The sequence below is a fragment of the Bos indicus genome, chromosome 7 (assembly GCF_029378745.1).
Source record: "Bos indicus isolate NIAB-ARS_2022 breed Sahiwal x Tharparkar chromosome 7, NIAB-ARS_B.indTharparkar_mat_pri_1.0, whole genome shotgun sequence".
Classification (NCBI taxonomy): domain Eukaryota; kingdom Metazoa; phylum Chordata; class Mammalia; order Artiodactyla; family Bovidae; genus Bos; species Bos indicus.
Genome location: NC_091766.1, coordinates 8,814,343 through 8,835,236, shown reverse-complemented (window position 1 = coordinate 8,835,236; position 20,894 = coordinate 8,814,343). Strand labels below are relative to the sequence as shown.

Genomic DNA, 20,894 nt, shown 5'->3' with positions numbered 1-20,894 from the left:
GTCCATGGGGTCGCAAAGAGTCAAACATGTGACTGAGTGTACACACAGGTCAGATAAGCCTAAAAATGTGAATTTCTAATATTTCTAGGGGGTGCTGATGTTGTTGGTCAGAGATAATCACAATTTGAGAACTGCTGAACTCAAAGACAATTTTTGTAGGTATCAACAATAATCACAATTTGTCATCAAATGAAGTAAATCCTTAGCCAAAATGAATGACCTCATGATCTCCCTGGGTTTGGAGTAAGGACATTTCTGTCTCTCTAGGGAATATTTATTTGGGGTAAATTTTGTGTTCCTTTTTTCCTCCTTGTTGGCTAGCCCAGCATACTCATGGAAAGAGGAAATCAAACAGGAATCAGAAACTTTCTCCTCCTGGGATTCGCAGAGAACCCAGACCTGCAGCCTCTCCTCTTCGGGCTGTTTCTGTCCATGTACCTGGTCACATTCACTGGGAACCTGGCCATCATCCTAGCCGTCATCTCAGATTCCCACCTCCACACCCCCATGTACTTCTTCCTCTCCAACCTGTCCTTTGCAGACATTGCTTTCACCTCCACCACCATCCCAAAGATGCTGTGGAACATCCAGAAACAGAGTCAAATTATCACCTATGCAGGCTGCCTCAGCCAGGTATTTTTTTTCATTGTGTTTGGATGCCTGGACAATTTACTCTTGACTGTGATGGCCTATGACCGCTTTGTGGCCATCTGTCACCCCCTGCACTACATGGTCATCATGAACCCCCGGGTCTGTAGGCTTCTGGCTCTGGGGTCCTGGTGCCTTAGTGTCACAGGCTCCCTGCCTGAGACCTTGACTATCTTGAGGCTGTCTTTCTGCAGAAGCATGAAGATCCCACACTCTTTTTGTGATCTTCCTGAAGTCCTGAAGCTCGCCTGTTCTGATACCCTCATCAATAACACAGTGGTGTATTTTGTGACTATTATCCTAGGTGTTTTTCCTGTCTCTGGGATCCTCTTTTCTTACTCTAAGATTTTCTCCTCCATCCTGAGAATTTCATCAGTCAGGAGCAAATACAAAGCCTTTTCCACCTGTGGATCTCACTTCTCAGTGGTTTCCTTGTTCTATGGCACAGGCCTAGGGATCTACCTCAGTTCTGCAGTCACTTCATCCTCTATGACAAGTCTGGTGGCCTCGATGATGTACACCATTGTCACCCCCATGCTGAACCCCTTCATCTACAGTCTGAGGAACAGGGACATGAAGGGGGCCCTTGTGCGGCTCATTAGCAGGGCACCATCTCTCATTCACAGGGCCTTCAGAGGACTCTCATAAGTAACTGGGCACATAATAATGAGGACCAGACATCCTGGCTTCCTTCATTTAATTTTTTTATCTTTCCTAATACTCATTTTTTAAAGAAAAACTTTCATTGGCTTTCTTCACAGCCCTCTCTATTTTCCTTTATACTATATCTTTGGTTCCCTTTTTCAATTTGTAACCATATGAATTTTAAATTCATATGAATTGAATGTGATCTTTTCTGTTCACACTTAGTGATGATTTAAATTTCTTAAAAAATAAACTGAATCTCATGTTTTTAATATATATCCTCAAAATGATGGGATGTATACCTATTATGGAAATGTTGCCCTGCAAATTCATTTACAGAGATGTTTTCTGAGGTTGTGTGAATTAAGTGAACTGGAAGAAGTGTCTTTTTTCTGAATAACTTTCAGTCACATCAGACTTAATGATATTTATTTCATTGCTGATACGTGAATTCTGGAGCTGAACAGTTCAAAGCTAGCCGTCAAGTATTCCGGATCCTTCTGCTTTTCTGCTCTATCTCTAGTTTGACCATGGGGCTTCTACCCTCATGGTCACAAAATGGCTTCTGCCCTTCCAGCAATTGTAACTGCATCCCAGTAAGGTGGAATGGAGAAGTATAATATAGAAGATAGCCCTTCATCATTGACCACTTTAGTGTATTCTGTCTGGCTTCAAACTTTCATATCCGCATCCATTACCAAAGAAATTTCTCTAGTCTGCTCTACCCATGTTTAGAGAATCAATGTCCCAGAAATCACTCCTTAACCAAAGACCAACAGGAACTGGTGTATAAATCACTTGCCCATTGAGTGAAATAAGTCTGAAGCATACATATTTTACTGGCTCCCATCTTTCCCCAGCAGAAGTCCCAGTTGATAATGGTGATAATTGGCTTGATAAACACATCTTTCATGGTTGTTTCCTCTTGCCTGACTCATGGTTCTATTTCCTGGGACCACTAAAATCTTTGTCTTAACTAGACTGAGCTACATTTCCTGAACCACATAGTAACTTGATTGGCAATACCACAAAAGATATGCCTACTTGGAACCTGTGAATGTGACCTTTTTGGATAAAGCATCTTTGCCAATTTAATTAAGGGTTTTAAAATGAGATAATTATGGATTGCTTGGGTGTGCCCTAAATCCAATGACAGTTGTCCTTAGAAGACACAGGAGAGGGACTTCCTGCTGGTCCAGTAGTTAAGAATACACCTTGCAATGCAGGGGACTTGGGCTTGATCCCTGGCTGGAGAGCTAAGATTCCACAAAACTTGGAACAATGAAGGCCTGAGCCACAACTACTGAGTCTGTGTGCCACAGCTATAGACACCCTATGCCACAAGAAAGACCCCACAAGCCACAACTAAGACATGACACAGCTAAATAAATAAAAATAAACTTTAAAAATGTTTTATCCATGCACTGGGATGACCCAGAGGGATGGTACAGGGAGAGAGGTGGGAGGGGGGTTCAGGATGGGGAACACGTGTACAACCATGGCAAATTCATGTTTATGTATAGAAAAACCAATACAATATTGTAATTAACCTACAATTAAAATAAATAAATTTATATTAAAAAATAAAATTAAAAAAAGTTTTATCAAAAAAAAAAAAAAAAAAGATATGAGAGGAGACAAAACAAACAAGAGAAAGTCCCAGACATAAAGGCAGAAATTAGAGTGACATGGCCATAAGACAAGGAGCTCTTGGAACCACCAGAAGCTGTTAGAGGCAAGAATGGATTCTCTTCTACAGGACGGGTCTTCAAGCCCAGGACATGCACCAGTACCAGCCCATGGCCTGTTAGGAACTGAGCCACCCAGCAGGAGGTGAGTAGCAGGCCAGCAAGTGAAGCTTCATCTGTAGTTATAGCTGCTCCCAACTGCTTGCATTGCCACCTGAGTTCCACCTGCTGCTCAACAAACTCAACAAAAATAATGTGCTTGAAACATCCTGAAATCCCAGGTCTAGGGAAAATTGTCTTCCACAATTGTTCCAAAAAGGTTGGGGTGCATGCGTGCTAAGTTGATTCAGTCATGTCCAACCCTCTTTGCAACCCTATGCACCATAGCCCATCAGGCTCCTCTGTCCCTGCTGATATCTTGATTTGGGGTTTTTGGTCTCCAGAACTGTAAGAAAATAATTTCTTTTCCTATAAGGAACCTGTGTGTATGTATTCAGTTGCTTCAGGCATGTCCAATTCTTTGCAACCCCAAGGACTGCAACCCATCAGGCTCCTCTGTCCACGAAATTCTCCAGGCAAGAATACTGGAGTGGGTTGCCATGCCCTCCTCCAGGGCATCTTCCTAATCCAAGAATTGAACCAGAGTCTCCTGCATGGCAGGCAGATTGTTCACCACTGAGCCACAGGGGAAGCACTATAAGACACCCACATTGTGGTAATGTGTAACAGCAGCCATAGGGAACTAACACAGATTGTAAGGAAAATTCTTAGTGTACTTGGAGAAATCAGCTGTCATTTGTGGACACACACACACTGCTGAAGAACCGATGATTTGCTCACTAGAATGAAGCTGCCAGGGCTTTCCAGGGGGTGCTAGTGGTAAAGAACCTGCTTGCCAAGGCAGGAGACAGAAGAGACATAGGTTTGATCCCTGGATCAGGAAGATTTCCCCCAGAGGAAGGGACGGCAACCCACTCCAGTGTTCTTACCTGGGAAACCCCGTGGACTGAGAAGCCTGGCAGCCTACAGTCCATGGGGTCACAAAGAGTTGTACATGGCTGAAGCAACTTAGCACACACTCACATGAAGCTGCAGATGGACCTACAACTGTTCTACATTCCCAGAGACCCTCTTTGAATCTCTCCGCCTCTTGGGCCAAGTGTGAGCATTTATCTCCATGAGAAAGGGCTCTGGGTTCTTCAGGATCCCTCATCACTGAGGTCAGAAGCAACACAGGTGAACACAGGCTTTATTCCATCCCCATGAGTTTCCATCTCTTGCTTGTAGCTTCCAGCCTGCCTTTGATGACTCTCCAGTCCGTCTTCTCATCTCATAATAAGCCCAGAAAGCAGGTCGCATATTTTACAATAGATAACTTCAGAGGTCAGAGATAAATTTGTCTCATTCTGGCTGGCATGAAGGATTGAAATAATGAAAAGATTACCTAATCCAGTCCAAAATTCCCCCTCCACACACACACACAATGATTTATATTTCCAATATAGGGAAGGGGTAGGGAGTTTGGGATGGACATGTACACACTGCTATACATAAAATGGATAACCAACAAAGACCTACTGGGTTGGGAAGATCCCCTGGAGAAGGGAATGGCAACCCACTGAAGTATTCTTGTCTGGAGAATTCCATGGACAGAGGAGCCTAGCAGGCTGCACACCAGGAGGTCACAAAGAGTCAGACATGACTGAGCAACTAGCATTATATATATATGAATATATATATATGTGTGTGTCTGTGTGTGTGTGTGTGTGTGTATGTGTGTGCATGTTCGGTCACTCAGCCATGTATAAATTCAAATACCTGTACCTGAATTTAATATAAATTCAAGTCCCTGTATCTGTATTAAACACAGAACCAGTGTTTTGTTGCTGAAAGTGTGACCCTCGTACTCAGACCTGCATCAACACACAGCCCAGTAGCTTGTTAGAAGTGCAGGGTCCCAGGGCCCACTGAGGACCTATTCAATCAGAATTTGCACTTGAATTAGAATTCCTGCTGACTTGTAGGCACAAGGAGGAAAGGGAAGTGCTCCTGTAAAGGGTTTATCTCCAGTACTATGGCGACTCACTCCAGTATTCTTGCCTGGAGAATCCCATGGACAGAAGAGTCTGGCAGGTTACAGTCCATGGGGTCACAAAGAGTCAGAAATGATTGAGTGACTGAACACACAGGAGGCATAAAGTGCTTCCAGTAAAAGTAGAATTTATGTCCATGTATCTTATTAATAGTTTGAGTAGAGAATTAGTGTATTAGTGATGTAGGAATATAAAATATAGTCAGAGCATTTCTTTCTAATTTTTTTGGTGGAACATATTTGACCATATTTCATATTGATTAAAAACATACATACTGGGCTTCCCTGGGAGCTCAGTGGTAAAGAATCTGCCTTCCAGTGCAGGAGGCAAGGTTTTGATCCCTGGACTAGGGAGATCTCACTTGCCTTGAAGCAATTAAGCTTGTACATCACAAGTACTGAGCCTGTGCTCTAGAGCCCAGCAACAACAACTACGGAGGTCCTCACACCCTAGAGTCCATGTTCTGCAATAAGAGAGGCCACCGCAAAGAGAAGCCTATGCACTGCAAACAAGACTAAACCCTCCTCACCGCAACTAGAGAAAAACCCACTGAGCAGCAACAACCTAGCACCACCAAAAAAATAAATAAATATGCACACCAAAGAATGCTTGTAAATACATCCTTGCAACAGTATTTGTCGGAGATATACACTTCACAGTATCTTCTGTGGAAAAAAAAATTCAAATGTAAAGAGATGTGTGCTAATGAGCTTGTTGTTGTTTAGTTACTAGGTTGTGCCCAACTGTTTGTGACTGTAGCCCGCCAGGCTCTTCTGTCCATGGGATTTCCCAGGTAAGAATCCTAGAGTGGGTTGCCATTTTCTCCTCCAGGGGATCTTACGGACATGGGGATTGAACCAGTGTCTCCTGGATTGGCAGGCAGCTTCTATACCACTGAGCTGCTGGGGAAGTGCTAATGAGCTTACCTTGCAATTGCTACATTATCTCTGAGGCTGAATGTGTTGTGTAGATTTGTTAGCCATTTATTTTCTCTATCTTAAATTATGTGTGTGAGTCCTTTGCTTTTCTATATAGGATCAGAATAGGATTCCTATCTTTGATTACAACCTTTCAAACAAAGAACCGGAGATGTTTTTTAGTTGTTAAGATGTTGTCTCACTGTTAAATCATATCCAACTCTTGGCAACCCCTTGGAATGTAGCCCACCAGGCTGCTCTGTCCATGAGATTTTCCAAGCAAGAATACTTGAGTGAGTTGCCCTTTCCTCCTCCAGGGGATCTTCCCAGACCAGGGATTAGACCCATGTTTCCTGTATTGGCAGGTGGATTCTTTACAACTACACCACTAGTGCAGTCTTTGTTCCTACCTTTTGTCCCATTTTCCTTTTTTCCCCATTTTCCTTCTTACTCAATAATTTCTCACAGACCTGCCTCAAATCACAAGTCTAATGATGAATTCATTAGTTTTATGGCTGTACAACAGGTCATGTTGTGCCTGTACTACTAACACTTTGATGGTATTTCTTATTCTTTATCATTAAGTTGCTATTATACCAAAGGTACACAATACATTAAGATAGTGGAGTTCAAACTCTCATTCTAACCAAGGATGGTTTCATCCCCCAGGGATTTTTGTCTGTCACACATAGAAGGCTCCATAAGTCAGGGATGCTCTATATATCCTTCAATGCACAGGAGAGACGCCACCACAAAAATTACCTGGCTTAGAATGTCAGTGGTGCCAACACTGGAGGACTTTGAGTTAAAGTCTATCTGTATTTTGAAGGTTGATAGCTGTCTTCGTCCAAGGTCAGGGGCAGTGGCAGAGAGGAACTACCCCACGTCCGAGGTCAGGGGCTGCGGCCAAGAGAAGCAACTCCATGTCCAAGGAGTGGTGGCTGCACAGGTACAGAAGGGCCGAGAGGAGTTACTCCATGTTCAAGGTCAGGAGGGGTGGTAGTGAGGACCCCTTGTCCAAGGTAAGGAGCAGCGGCTGCACTTTGCTGGAGCAGCCATGAAGAGATACCCCAAGTCCAAGGTAAGAGAAACCCAAGTAAGATGGTAGGTGTTGTGAGGGGGCATCAGAGGGCAGACACACTGAAACCATGATCACAGAAAACTAGGCAATCTAATCACACTAGGACCATGGCCTTGTTGAATTCAATGAAACTAAGCCATGCCATGTGGGGCCACCCAAGACGGTGGAGAGGTCTGACAGAATGTGGTCCACTGGAGAAGGGAATGGCAAACCACTTCAGTATTCTTGCCTTGAGAACCCCATGAACAGTATGAAAAGGCAAAATGGTAGGATACTGAAAGAGGAACTCCCCAGGTTGGTAGGTGCCCAGTATGCTACTGGAGATCAGTGGAGAAATAACTCCAGAAAGAATGAAGGGATGGAGCCAAAGCAAAAATGATACCCAGCTGTGGATGTGACTGGTGATAGAAGCAAGGTCCCATGCTGTAAAGAGCAATATTATATAGGAACATGGAATGTTAGGTCCATGAATCAAGGCAAATTGGAAGGGGTCAAACAGGAGATGGCAAGAGTGAACATCGAAGGACTGATGCTAAAGCTGAAACTCCAATACTTTGGCCACCTCATGTAAAGAGTTGACCCATTGGAAAAGACTCTGACGCTGGGAGGGATTGGGGGCAGGAGAAGGGGACGACAGAGGATGAGATGGCTGGATGGCATAACTGACTCGATGGACGTGAGTTTGAGTGAACTCCCGGAGTTGGTGATGGACAAGGAGGCCTGGCGTGCTGCAATTCATTAGGTCGCAAAGAGTCGGACATGACTGAGTGACTGAACTGAACTGAACTGATAGCTGTCTTCAGATTTTTCCGTAAAATATTGTAACAGTTCACATTTCTGCCAGAAAAATCAGAGTCTCCTTTGCTCCTAGTCCAGAAGTCAGCCCACATTTGACCAGTCTTCAAGATATTTCCCAGGACCAAGGTAGGAAAGAGAGTTTTTTGTTGCTTTCTTAAACTATATATTGAGCTAGAGCAAAGATTTATATATTTGTTCACCTTTTTTATTTGCCTATTATTATTATGTATGGGCTTCCATGGTGGTTCAGTGTTAAGTTTGAATTCGCCTGCCAGTGCAGGAGATGTGGGTTCCATCCCTGGGTCGGGAAGATAGATTCCCTGCAGAAGGAAATGGCAACCCACTCCAGTATTCTTGCCTAAAAAATCCCATGGGCAGCAGAGCTTCGTGAGCTACAGTCCATGGGGTCATAAAGGAGTCAGACACGACTTAGCAGCTAAACAGCAAAAACAATAATTATTACTGTATACAATATTAACAACTAAACAACAAGAACACATGTTATATGCCCATTTTTCTACAGATATAAGCCTTTCGAATGACTCTTTAAAATGATTATTTTTCAGTTGATTTGTGAGGTGTATATTTGGCCTCAAATTTTCTTTTAAAATTTTTTTAGTTATATAGGACTATTGCCTTGTTTATGAGTCTCTTGCATTATTTAAGGTGATTTTGACACCTCCCTCTCCATTGATACTATATTGGCTTCCCAGGTGGTTCAGTTGGTAAAGAATCCACCTGCAATGTGGGAGACCTGGGTTCCATCCATGGGTTGGGAAGATTCCCTGTAGAAGGGAAAGGTTTCCCATTCCAGTATGCTGGCCTGGAGAATTTCGTGAAGTGTATAATCCATGGGGTTCGAAAGAGCTGGACACGACTGAGCAATTTTCAGTTGATATTATATATTTTCATGTCAAAGTGTTAATCTAAAATGTGTCGGTTATTCTTACACTGAGGACATAATCTCACTAATATTTGTAAGATGTTTGAGGTAAGTGAGAAGCCATTTTTTGAAAGATAAATGTTTGTGCCAGCTTTAGGAACAATTCAATCTTTGCAAATAAATTGAAATAAAACCTTGACATATACTAAATGTCCATACATAAGGAGACCTAAGCCCTGATTCATTCAACAATGTCCTCAGATGACTAATATGAAGCAAGTTAGTGAAAACGTTGAAATGATCTGTGTATCCAAGTTTTATGTGTGTGGACTTTTGATCTTTTGGGCAAGAATCAGACATAGGGCTAGAGTGTGTCCTTAGGACTCATCATAAAAAGATCAAAATCCAAGAATAACAGCAAAAAAAAGATGTCACATCTGAAAAGGGAGAAAGAGGCTTGCTCCTCTGCTTTCATATAAAAACATTTAGTCAAATGAAAATGAAATAAGCACAGGAAAAACAAGTTTTGCTGCCTGATATTAAAAATGGCCAATGTTCAATTCCTATCTACTGTATTTTGCAAGCATCCTTTTGTAAAGTGTAACTTTGTTCCCTTTGCTCATTTTTCTCTGGGGTCATAAAACCCATAAATATTTAGACCATAACATATTGCTATTTTGGATAAATTCATTTTTTCTCTTTAATTATTTCTGCTGGGCATCAAGGGAATATAAAACCAAAGAAAGTTTCTTACCACAGTCTCTCAGGAACCGTTTGAGTTTATTAGATCTGTAATAGACATGTCCATTCTCTCTCTCTCTCTCTCTCTCTCTCTCTCTCTCTCTCTCTCTCTCTCGTATATAGAGATATATATTGTTGTTGCTGTTGTTCAGTCTCTAAGTCATATCTGATGCTTTGTGAAGCAGCAGTTTCAGAATCACCTTGTTCCTCAACATCCTCTGACATCTTCTCTCCTCACTTTCCCTCCTTCTCATTTCCCTCACCACACTGGCTTTCTTTTTTTCAACTAGAACATCTTAAAAAAGCACCTTCCCCAGGGCCTTTGCACTGGCTGTTCACCCTGCCAGGCACACACTTCTGATAAGCCCATGACTCCTGCTCTCTCTTCCATGAGGTCTCTGTTCAAATGTCACCTTATTTGCTGTCTTACCTGAAGACCCATAAAAATAGCATCCCTTCTTTTCTCTTCCCTTTATACTTGCTTTCATTTTATTCATACTATGTGTCACCATATGACATGCTATATATATTTTATTTGCTATATTAATTCTCCATGACTGGATTTTAGGAGATTTTGAATACCAAAACACTGTACTCATTGTATGAACAAAATATTGACATTAATTTCCTAATTGCAAAATATATAAGGTAGCATTTCAACAATGTGAGTAATGTTCACTTGCATGAAAATTAGTCATGTTTTTTCCCTTTACTTGTAGTCACTTCTACCACATGGCACAGAGGATCATCACAGGTGTTTCAGAATTTCTTCTTCTGGGATTCTCAGAGGAACCAGAAATGCAGCCCTTCATATCTGGGCTTTTCCTCTGCATGATCAATGTGTTTGGAAATCTGCTCATCCAACCGGCTGTCATCTCAGACTAGCACCTCCACAACCCCATGTACTTCTTCCTCTCCAACTTTTCCTTCATAGACGTCTGCTTCACCTCCACTACCTCCAGAGATGCTGTGGAACATCCAGACACAGAGCCAAGTTATGACCTATGAAGTCTGCATCACCCAGATGTTTTTTTTTTTTTTTTTTTTTTTTTTACATTATTTGCAGGGTTGGATGACTTCTGACTGAGAAGGCCTATGACAACTTTGTGGCCATCTGCCACCCCCTGCACTTCACAGTCATCAGGAATCCCCAAATCTGTGGAATTCTGGTTCTGGTTAGCTGGGCCGTCAGTGTCCTTCATTCACTGTTACAAACCTTAATGGTGTTGAGACTGTCCTTCTGTAGACAGCTGGAAAACCCTATTTCTGTTAACTCAACCAGATGGTCCAACTTGCCTGTTCTGACAACTTTCTTTATGACACACTGATATACTTTGCAGCTGGGCTGCTGGCTGGTGCTCCCCTGTCTGGGACATTTTATTCTAAGATAGTTTCCTCCATATGTGGAATCTCGTCAGCTCAGGGAAAGCTTAAAGCATTTTCCACCTGTGTGTCTCACCTCTCACTTGTCTCCTTGTTTTATTGTATGAGCTTAGGAGTGTGCCTTAGCTCTTCAGCTACCCAGAGCTCACACTCAAGTGAAATTGCCTCAGTGATGTACACTGTGGTCACACCAATGCTGAACCCCTTCATCTACAGTCTCAGGAACAAAGACATAAAAATGGCTCTGAAAGCATTCTTTAGGATGACAACTATTAAAATGCCAATTGCTCCAAGCTGAAGAAGGGAGCATGAATGAAATGTTTAAAACCTCACAGGGAGAAGCTACCATTTTTTATCAGATTCCGGAAGTAAAAGTTGCTCCTTCCATTTGTTTCTTGGAGTTTCCATTTCTTTGACTTCACCTCCTTCACAAATTCATATAACTCACTTGATTAAGCTTAGTGATTTCCCTCTTATCCAAGAGTTGTTTATGTTGTGGTTTCCCTCTCTCTCAAATTTGTTTTGAAATTTGGACCTGAACAACATGGGAATTACTGTTTATCATGCAAGTTGAGAGAATTCTTAAAAACAGTGTGTTCTCAAATAATATTTAAAGTATTAAATGCTTTTCTTTCATTTTAATAAAGAATAGTCAGGAGTTGTATTGATCATACGGGGGTGGGGTGGGGGAACTACTCAAGACATTCATGACTATTTATGTGTTTATAACAAGGAAAATCTCAGACCATTGATTTCATGTTTGCATACATCATTCCTTTATCTATCACCACCTTAGCTGCTCTTCCTGATATTCTGAACTTTAACATACACTACATCTTGTTAGTTGTCACTCTATTTGCCTCTTTTGGATTCCATTCCCTTATTCAGCTTTATTTCCATAATACCTATTTTGTTTGTTCATGCTTACACGCTCAGTACTGTCTCTTTGCAATCCTTTGGACTGTAGCCGGCCAGACCCCTCTGTCCATGGGATTCTCCACGCAAGAATACAGGAGTGGCGGGTGGGGGAGGGGGGCGGCCCTAGGATGGTGGAGGAATAGGACAGGAAGACCACTTTCTCCCCCACAAATTCCTCAAAAGAACATTTGAACGCTGAGTAAATTCCACAAAACAGCTTCTGAATGCTGGCAGAGGACATCAGGCATCCAGAAAAGCAGCCCATTGTCTTCAAAAGGAGGTAGGAAAAAATACAAAAGATAAAAAGAGAGACAAAAGAGGTAGGGACAGAGATCCATCCTGGGAAGGGAGACTTAAAAAAGAGAGAAATTTCCAAACACCAGGAAACACTCTCACTGGCGAGTCTGTGGTGAGCCTTGGAACCTCAGAGGGCAACATAACCAGGAGGAAAAATAAATAAATAATTAAACCCCACAGATTACGTGCCCAACGGTAACTCCCCCAGTGGAGAAGCAGGGCAGATGCCCGCATCCACCACTAGCAAGTGGGGGCTGGGCAGGGAGGTGCAGGCTGCATTGTTTAGAGTAAGGACCGTGCCTGAATGCCCCGAGGGCAATCTGAGGGAACTAACTTGGGATAGCAAATCAGACTGTGGGATAGCTACCACGTGAAAAGCCCTAACATAAGACACCGCCAGGCCCGCTCACAAAACAAAGGACTGAGAAGAGCTAGCCGGCTGCGGACCAGCCCATACCCCACCAGAAACAGGCAGGCGAGGGGAACCACAGCCAGAAGGGGGCAATCATGGCCCCAGAGAGGCATCCTCTACCAAACTGCAAACAAGCTTCATTGCTAACCAAGACTTCTTGGGATTCTGTACGGTCAACATCTGCCTAAGATGCGCCTGTTGTACACCCAGAAAACCAAGCAGCAGGGACATGGGAGGCAATAAGTTGCAGTGACCGCCCTCGCCAAACACCCGGTCACCTGAGCTGCTTGGACCTGGGAAGGGCACAAAATGAAGGCCCAACTGAGTCTGCACCTCTGAGGACTACCTGAGTACGTGAACTTGAGCGGCTTAGACCTGGGAAGTGCATACAACCCAGGACCAGCCTCACAGTGTCTTGGCCACACTGGGTTTGCCCGTGCTCACAGCGTGTGTGCTTTCCCTGTCTACACTGCTTAGGCTCTATGTTGCTCTTCGGGAACTGTCTAAGGCTGGCCCTGGAAGAGATAGGGAATCTACCTGATAAAGAATTCTGAATAATGATAGTGAAAATGATCCAAAATCTTGAAAACAAAATGTATAGAACAGTCTTATGGACTCTGTGGGAGAGGGAGAGGGTGGGAAGATTTGGGAGAATGGCGTTGAAACATGTAAAATATCGTGTGGGAAACGAGTTGCCAGTCCAGGTTCGATGCACGATGCTGGATGCTTGGGGCTGGTGCACTGGGACGGCCCAGGGGGATGGTATGGGGAGGGAGGAGGGAGGAGGGTTCGGGATGGGGAACACATGTATACCTGTGGCGGATTCATTTTGATATTTGGCAAAACTAATACAATTATGTAAAGTTTAAAAATAAAATAAAATTAGAAAAAATAAATAAATAAATAATTTGAGGATCAAAAAAAAAAAAAAAAATGTAGTTAGAGATAAATAGCCTGGAGACAAGGATTGAGAACATGCAAGAAAGGTTTAACAAGGACATAGAAGAAATAAAAAAGAGTCAATATATAATGAATAATCCAATAAATGAGATAAAAAACACTCTGGAGGGAACCAACCAAAGAATAACGGAGGCAGAAGATATGACAAGTGAGGTAGAAGATAGAATGGTAGAAATAAATAAATCAGAGAGGAAAAATGAAAAATGAATTAAAAGAAATGAGGACAATCTCAGAGACCTCTGGGACAATGTTAAATGCCCCAACATTTGAATCATAGGAGTCCTAGAAGAAGAAGACAGAAGGAAAGACCACAAGAAAATACTTGAGCAGATAATCATTGAAAATTTCCCTAAAATGGGGGAGGAAATAATCACCCAAGTCCAAGAAACCCAGAGAGTCACAAACAGGATAAACCCAAGGCAAAACACCCGAAGACACATATTAATCAAATTAACAAAGATCAAACACAAAGAACAAATATTAAAAGCAGCAAGGGAAAAACAACAAATAACACACAAGAGGATTCCCATAAGGATAACAGCTGATCTTTCAATAGAAACTCTTCAGGCCAGGAGGGAATGGCAGGACATACTTAAAGTGATGAAAGAAAATAACCTACAGCCCAGATTACTGTACCCAGCAAGGGTCTCATTCAAATATAAAGGAGAAATCACAAGCTTTACAGACAAGCAAAAGCTGAGAGAATTCAAGACCAACAAACCGGCTCTCCAACAAATTCTAAAAGATCTTCCCTAGATAGGAAACACAGAAAGGGTATATAAACTTGAGCCCAAAACAATAAAGTAAATGGCAATGGGATCATACTTATCAATAATTACCTTAAATGTAAATGGGTTGAATGCCCCAACCAAAAGACAAAGACTGGCTGAATGGATACAAAAACAAGACCCCTATATATGTTGTCTACAAGAGATCCACCTCAAAACAAAGGACACATACAGACTGAAAGTGAAGGGCTAGAAAAAGATATTCCATGCAAATAGAGACCAAAAGAAAGCAGGAGTAGCAATACTCATATAGGATAAAATAGACTTTAAAACAAAGGCTGTGAAAAGAGACAAAGAAGGACACTACATAATGATCAAAGGATCAATCAAGAAGAAGATATGACAATTATAAACCATATGCACCCAACATTGGGGCACCCCAATCTGTAAGACAAATGCTAACAAGTATGAAATGGGAAATTAACAATAACACAATAATAGTGGGAGAATTTATACCCCACTCACATGTATGGATAGATCAACTAAACAGAAAATTATCAAGGAAACACAAACTTTAAATGATACAATAGACCAGTTAGACTTAATTGATATCTATAGGACATTTCACCCCAAAACAACGAATTTCACCTTTTTCTCAAGCGCACACGGAAGCTTCTCCAGGATAGATCACATCCTGGGCCAAAAATCTGCTGCTGCTGCTGCTAAGTCACTTCAGTCGTGTCGGACTCTTTGTGACCCCATGGGCTGCAGCATGCCAGACTTCCCTGTCCAGCCCTTATATATACATAAATCAGCTAAATAGCAAATAGCCAGTCTATGGGGGTAAAACACACACACACACACACACACACACACAGAAAAAAACATAACAATTCGTTGTTTGAAAGATTGAAAGTAACAACAGAAAAATTCTCCTATCTGCCTATACTAAAGCAAAAAATTCACACAGATAATTTGAAATAAAGTAAATGACTAATAAATCCACATACATATTCATCCTCTCAGATAATGAGATAGTTTCAAGGTAAGCACATCTGTATCACCCTTTACACTTCTTAATTTTTTTCTTTTTCTTTTTCACAGAAAATAATGTGAAAAATGTCTCACACCTGCTGTTGCAAATATATATTTGCAAGCACTTCTTGGCGTGAAATGTTCTCACCATTACAGAAACATTATGGAAATATGCTCCATTTTAAAAATTAAAAAGAAATGTTTTCACTTCATTTTATAGCCCTCCAACTAATACCCTATCTCTCTATTCCAAGTAATTAAGATATTTGGGCAAACATTCTACTCTTACTGGAAGGAATTTATGTGTCTCCCCCATTTTCTAATGGGGCTTCCATTCTTAACACTTAATGGACATCACATAGCATCGTCTTCCTGAATTCTATGTTCACTACTCTTTTTAGCATCATTAAAATACATTGATATTTTAATCAAGCAAGAAAACAACGACATTTCCAGTTTTTTAAGGAAACTCCACACTGTTCTCCATAGCAGCTGTACTAGATTGCATTCCCACCAACAGTGTAAAAGGGTTCCCTTTTCTCCACACCCTCTCCAGCATTTATTGCTTGTAGACTTTTGGATAGCAGCCATTCTAATTGGTGTGAAATGGTACCTCATAGTGGTCTTGATTTGCATTTCTCTGATAATGAGTGATGTTGAGCATCTTTTCATGTGTTTGTTAGCCATCTGTATGTCTTCTTTGGAGAAATGTCTATTTAGTTCTTTGGCCCATTTTTTGACTGGGTCATTTATTTTTCTGGAATTGAGCTGTAGGTGTTCCTTGTATATTTTTGAGACTAGTTGTTTGTCAGTTGCTTCATTTGCTATTATTTTCTCGCATTCTGAAGGCTGTCTTTTCACCTTGCTGATAGTTTCCTTTGTTGTGCAGAAGCTTTTGAGTTTAATTAGGTCCCATTTGTTTATTTTTGCTTTTATTTCCAATATTGTGCGAGGTGGGTCATAGAGGATCCTGCTGTGATGTATGTCGGAGAGTGTTTTGCCTATGTTATCCTCTAGGAGTTTTATAGTTTCTGGTCTTAAGTTTAGATCTTTAATCCATTTTGAGTTTATTTCTGTGTATGGTGTTAGTGTTTTGGTTTCAGTCTTTTACAAGTGGTTGACCAGTTTTCCCAGTACCAATCCCACTGCTGGGCATACACACTGAGGAAACCAGAATTGAAAGAGACACGTGGTCCACAATGTTCATTGCAGCACTGTTTATAATAGCCAGGACATGGAAGCAACCTAGATGTCCATCAGCAGATGAATGGATAAGAAAACTACGGTACATATACACAATGGAATATTACTCAGCCATTAAAAAAATACATTTGAATCAGTTCTGATGAGGTGGATGAAACTGGAGGCTATTATACAGAGTGAAGTAAGCCAGAAAGAAAAACACCAATACAGTGTACTAACGCATATATATGGAATTTAGAAAGATGGTAACAATAACCCTGTATACAAGACAGCAGAAGAGACACTGAGGTATAGAACAGTCTTTTGGACTCTGTGGGAGAGGGAGAGGGTGGGATGATTTGGGAGAATGGCATTGAAGCATGTATAATATCATATATGAAACGAGTCACCAGTCCAGGTTCGATGCACGATACTGGATGCTTGGGGCTGGTGCACTGGGACGACCCAGAGGGATGGTATGGGGAGGGAGGAGGGAGGAGGGTTCAGGATGGGGAACACATGTATACCTGTGGTGGATTCATTTTGATATATGACAAAACCAATACACTATTGTAAAGTTAAATAATTAAATAAAATTTAAAAAAAAATAAAAAAGAAAGAAAACAACCACAATGGTCTCTGGGATACACTGAGATAAACATTTTCTCAGGTAAATGTTCTTGGGTTTCATTCTATTTGTCAATCTTCTGCAGTGTGTTTTGGGCTTTTGAACTCACCTGCATGGGAACATTGAGAGGAAGGACCTCGTGTGGAAGTCTGAAACCCTTCCTGGATGGTTGGTGATGGAGACTGAAGCTCTGTCCCCAGACAAGTCAGCAGGAAAGGGCCACGCATTAGTCTTTCACCAGACTTAGGACTCTAAAAGCAACAACTTGTCTCATCCATGCCCAGGTTGTACAAGTTCAGGGATACAGCAGAGGAGATATTCACAGTTCTCATTATGTATATTCCCCTCTGGTTATTAATACAATGACCTGTAAGCACATGAAATTCCTGAGGGAGTTGGTCTGGACAGAAAGGATGTTTTTCCCTATTGATAGTCTGTTCTCAGGACACCAGGTAATAAAGCCAGAAGAACTAAATTTGTATTAATATTTCTCTATTCACTCTCTTGCCCTCCAGCTATCTAAATCTCCCAGCACTTTATCCCAATCCTGAGCTTAAGTTTTCTCTAGCCTGTGAGACTCAGGTAACTGTCTTGACTAGGTCCCTTGGTTCAATAAAGTATTGACCTATAATGGGGACATAGCTCATGAAATCCTTAGAAAAGCTTTTTTACCCTTTCTGAGAGGGACAAGTGTGTTCCTTTAACGTTAAACATTGGGCAGTTCAATCCATGGCTTCCTGACACTTTTGCTAAAACCTTTAGGAATTCCATATTACATCTGAAGTTAAGAGCTACCAATTAGCCCTTGATTTAAAAAGGTTTGTAAGTTGTGAGATATATTTAGATACTGCCAAACACCATAACCTACCTCAACAGATTACAGAGATTATCAGATTTAATTTTTAGAGAAGCTTCTTCTGTGAGGTAGTACTACTATAACTCCATCCTCCATTTCAGGAATGAGGTTCAGAGTTATTTCACATTATGCTAAAAATTACAAACCTGTTTTGGGATGGAGTCTTGACTGGAATTTTATCAGGATGTTTCCAGTTCTGTAACTCTGGTTTATGGTTCCCAGTCAGAGAACTGGGTTTTGATCCTGGAGATATGTGGCAATGTCAAAGAAGATGCTGCTAAACACCCACAATACCCAGGACTCAACACAGATAATTGTCCTGCAAAACTGTTAACAGCTAGAATGTTATAAACACACTTTAAACCAGCACTGCTCCAAGTTTCTAGCTTCCCAGGTGGCTCAGTGGTTAAGAACCTGTCTATCAATGCAGGGTATGTGGATTCGATCCCTGAGTCAGGAGATCCCCTGGAGAAGGAAATGGTAACCCACTCTAGAATTCTTGCCTGGGAAATCTGGACAGAGGAGTCTGGAGGGCTACAGTCCATGAAGTCTCAAAGAGTCGAACACAACTGAGTGACTAGCACACATACACAGCTCCAAGTGTATTGTGCATACAAGTCACTGAGGATTCTAATTCAATTATAAATTCCAGCTAAGTAGGTGTTCAGTGGGCCCAAGGGCCTGTCATTTTTAACAGCTACCAGGAGGTGTGATGCTGCAGGTCCTGGTCTGTGGGTCACACTTTGAGTAACAAGGCTATAACTGTGTGTAAGTCATAGGTAAGTTTAGGTGTTCTGTACCAAAAGAAAATCCACTTTTGTATGTAATTTTTAAAGCAAAAGGTTTTACTCCCTGCAGAGGTTGTAGTAAAATCTGTTTTTGATTCTTCATATAAAGATTCTTGTTGTTGTTTCTTCAGTCCCTAAGTCATATCCATCTCTTTGCCACCCCATGAGCTGCAGCATGCCAGGATTCCCTGTCCTTCACTATCTCCCAGAGTTTGCTCTTGAATTGTATCAAATCACATACATCAAGAAAATACTTTGTAATAATAGCAGAATAAATGCCTCAAAAATATGTCCACATCCTAATCCTAAGAACTTTTAATATACATACATAAAGGCAAATTGTTGCAGAAGTTAATAGAAGTAGCCTTGTTCAGGTTTCAGAGGCTGTAATAGGCCTTTGACTGAACAGAGACCCTGAAAGGAGTTACATGCCAAACTGCTGACCAACAGAAAGATGTGTGTGCTCCATCATGTCCGACTTTGTCACCCAATGGATGGTAGCCGATTGGGCTCCTCTGTCCATGGGATTTTCCAGGCAAGAATACTGGAGTGGATTGCCATTTCCTCCACCAGGGGATCTTCCCAACATGGGGATTGAACCTGCAACTCCTGCATTGGCAGGTTGATTCTTTGCCACTGAGCCCCTTGGGAAGCCCCATGAATTACCTCGGTTTGTATAAAGTCATTACAATGGACTTCTGAATGTGGAGGAAAGAGGAAGAAAAATTGGAGTCAGAGATTTGAGGATGCTACCCTGCTGGCTTTGAAGATAAGGAAGGACCAAGAGACAAGGAATGAAGGTATCCCTAGAAAGTAATCTAGGAAGGCAAGACCTTCTTCCCTGGAGTATCCACATGGATCCCAGATTTCCCAGACATCCTGTATTCAGCTCAATAAATGAGTTCTGACTTCTGACTTCTAGAACTTCACCTGTAAATGCAGGTACAAGTTTATAATTAGAGACATAGCTCAACAACAAGTGGAGGAGTGCCGGGGACCAGCCCCAGCTGATCCAGGGTATTCGAAGGAGAGACGGCGTAGGCGAAGATCAGGAAACAACTGCTTAATTAAATGTTAATTAAGGATATAAAGAGTAATAGAATGAGGATAGCTCAGTGAGGAAATTCAGTGGAGAAAAGAGGCTGAAATAAGGATAGCTCAGTGAGGAAATTCAGTGTAGAAAAGAGGCTGAATAATTCAGCCAGAAGGTAAGAGAAAGAACGACATGGTGAGACCAAGTTTCGGTGAACAAGGCCCGCACTTTATTTTCCAAAGTAGTTTTTATACCTTAAGTTATGCATAAAGGATAATGGGGGAAGGGGTAGAGTCATGCAGCAAGCCAGGCTTTCTTCCTGCAAACTTATCATATGCAAAAGCTTAGGTGATTTGCATCATCTTCTGGCCCAGAGGCCTGTTAACATTTTAAGACCTTTTCTTCAAAAAACTTATTTTTCTCTAAAGGTGATTGGTCAGGAGCCACCCTCCAAAAGCATTAGATAAAGTTGCATTCCTACAGCGCAATGATGTGGTGGGCTATAACAAGAAAAAGAATTAACTCAAGGGTCCCAGGTTACAAACATTAAAGCTACTACTTACACCAATTATATTAATCAATACACTGCCAGGGACACAGCAGGTAAGGGATATGGAAACTTAGCAGCAAACATGGGCCCAACAAGTGAAAATCCCTTCACCAATACAATTTCTAATCAATCTTTTAATTACTCAAAAGAATCTGTGTTTAGACAGTTTAGAACATCTCCTGCCTCTCACAGTTGGGAGGCTCTGAACAATCACATGTGGCCGGAAAAACCTATTCAGGCAGGCTAGAGGATTTCCAAAGGAGTTTGTAGGTTAAACACTGTCACACCCAGGAATTATTAACTGGAACTGTAAGCTAACTCTTTTTTCAGAGAGGTAGTGGGGGACATCCCCCCGTAAAGTCAGAGGTGTAGGTGAAAGCACAAAGCAGAAAGTAGGCAGACTCTGGTTTTGGGGCTAGATGCTCGAGAATTTCCAGGGGGACTCCTGAAGCTCGATCCCACCTTTGCATATGCCGAGCCTCCTTCCTCATGACCTTTGTCATGGGCGGGGTTCCTCACACTGGCTCCCGGCAGTGATAGAATTCCAGTTGAGCTATTCCAGATCCTGAAAGATGATGCTGTGGAAAGTGCTGCACTCCATATGCAATATGCAATATGCACTCAATATGC

General features: G+C 41.7%; 1 protein-coding gene across 1 annotated transcript; it reads left to right on the top strand.

The window, feature by feature from the left end:
- The first annotated feature begins 333 nt into the window (after nucleotides 1-333).
- LOC139183945 (olfactory receptor 7C2-like) lies at nucleotides 334-1,296 on the top strand. Its single transcript, XM_070792245.1, has one exon. The coding sequence runs from the start codon at nucleotides 334-336 to the stop codon at nucleotides 1,294-1,296; it is 963 nt and encodes a 320-aa protein (XP_070648346.1).
- The last annotated feature ends 19,598 nt before the right edge of the window (nucleotides 1,297-20,894 follow it).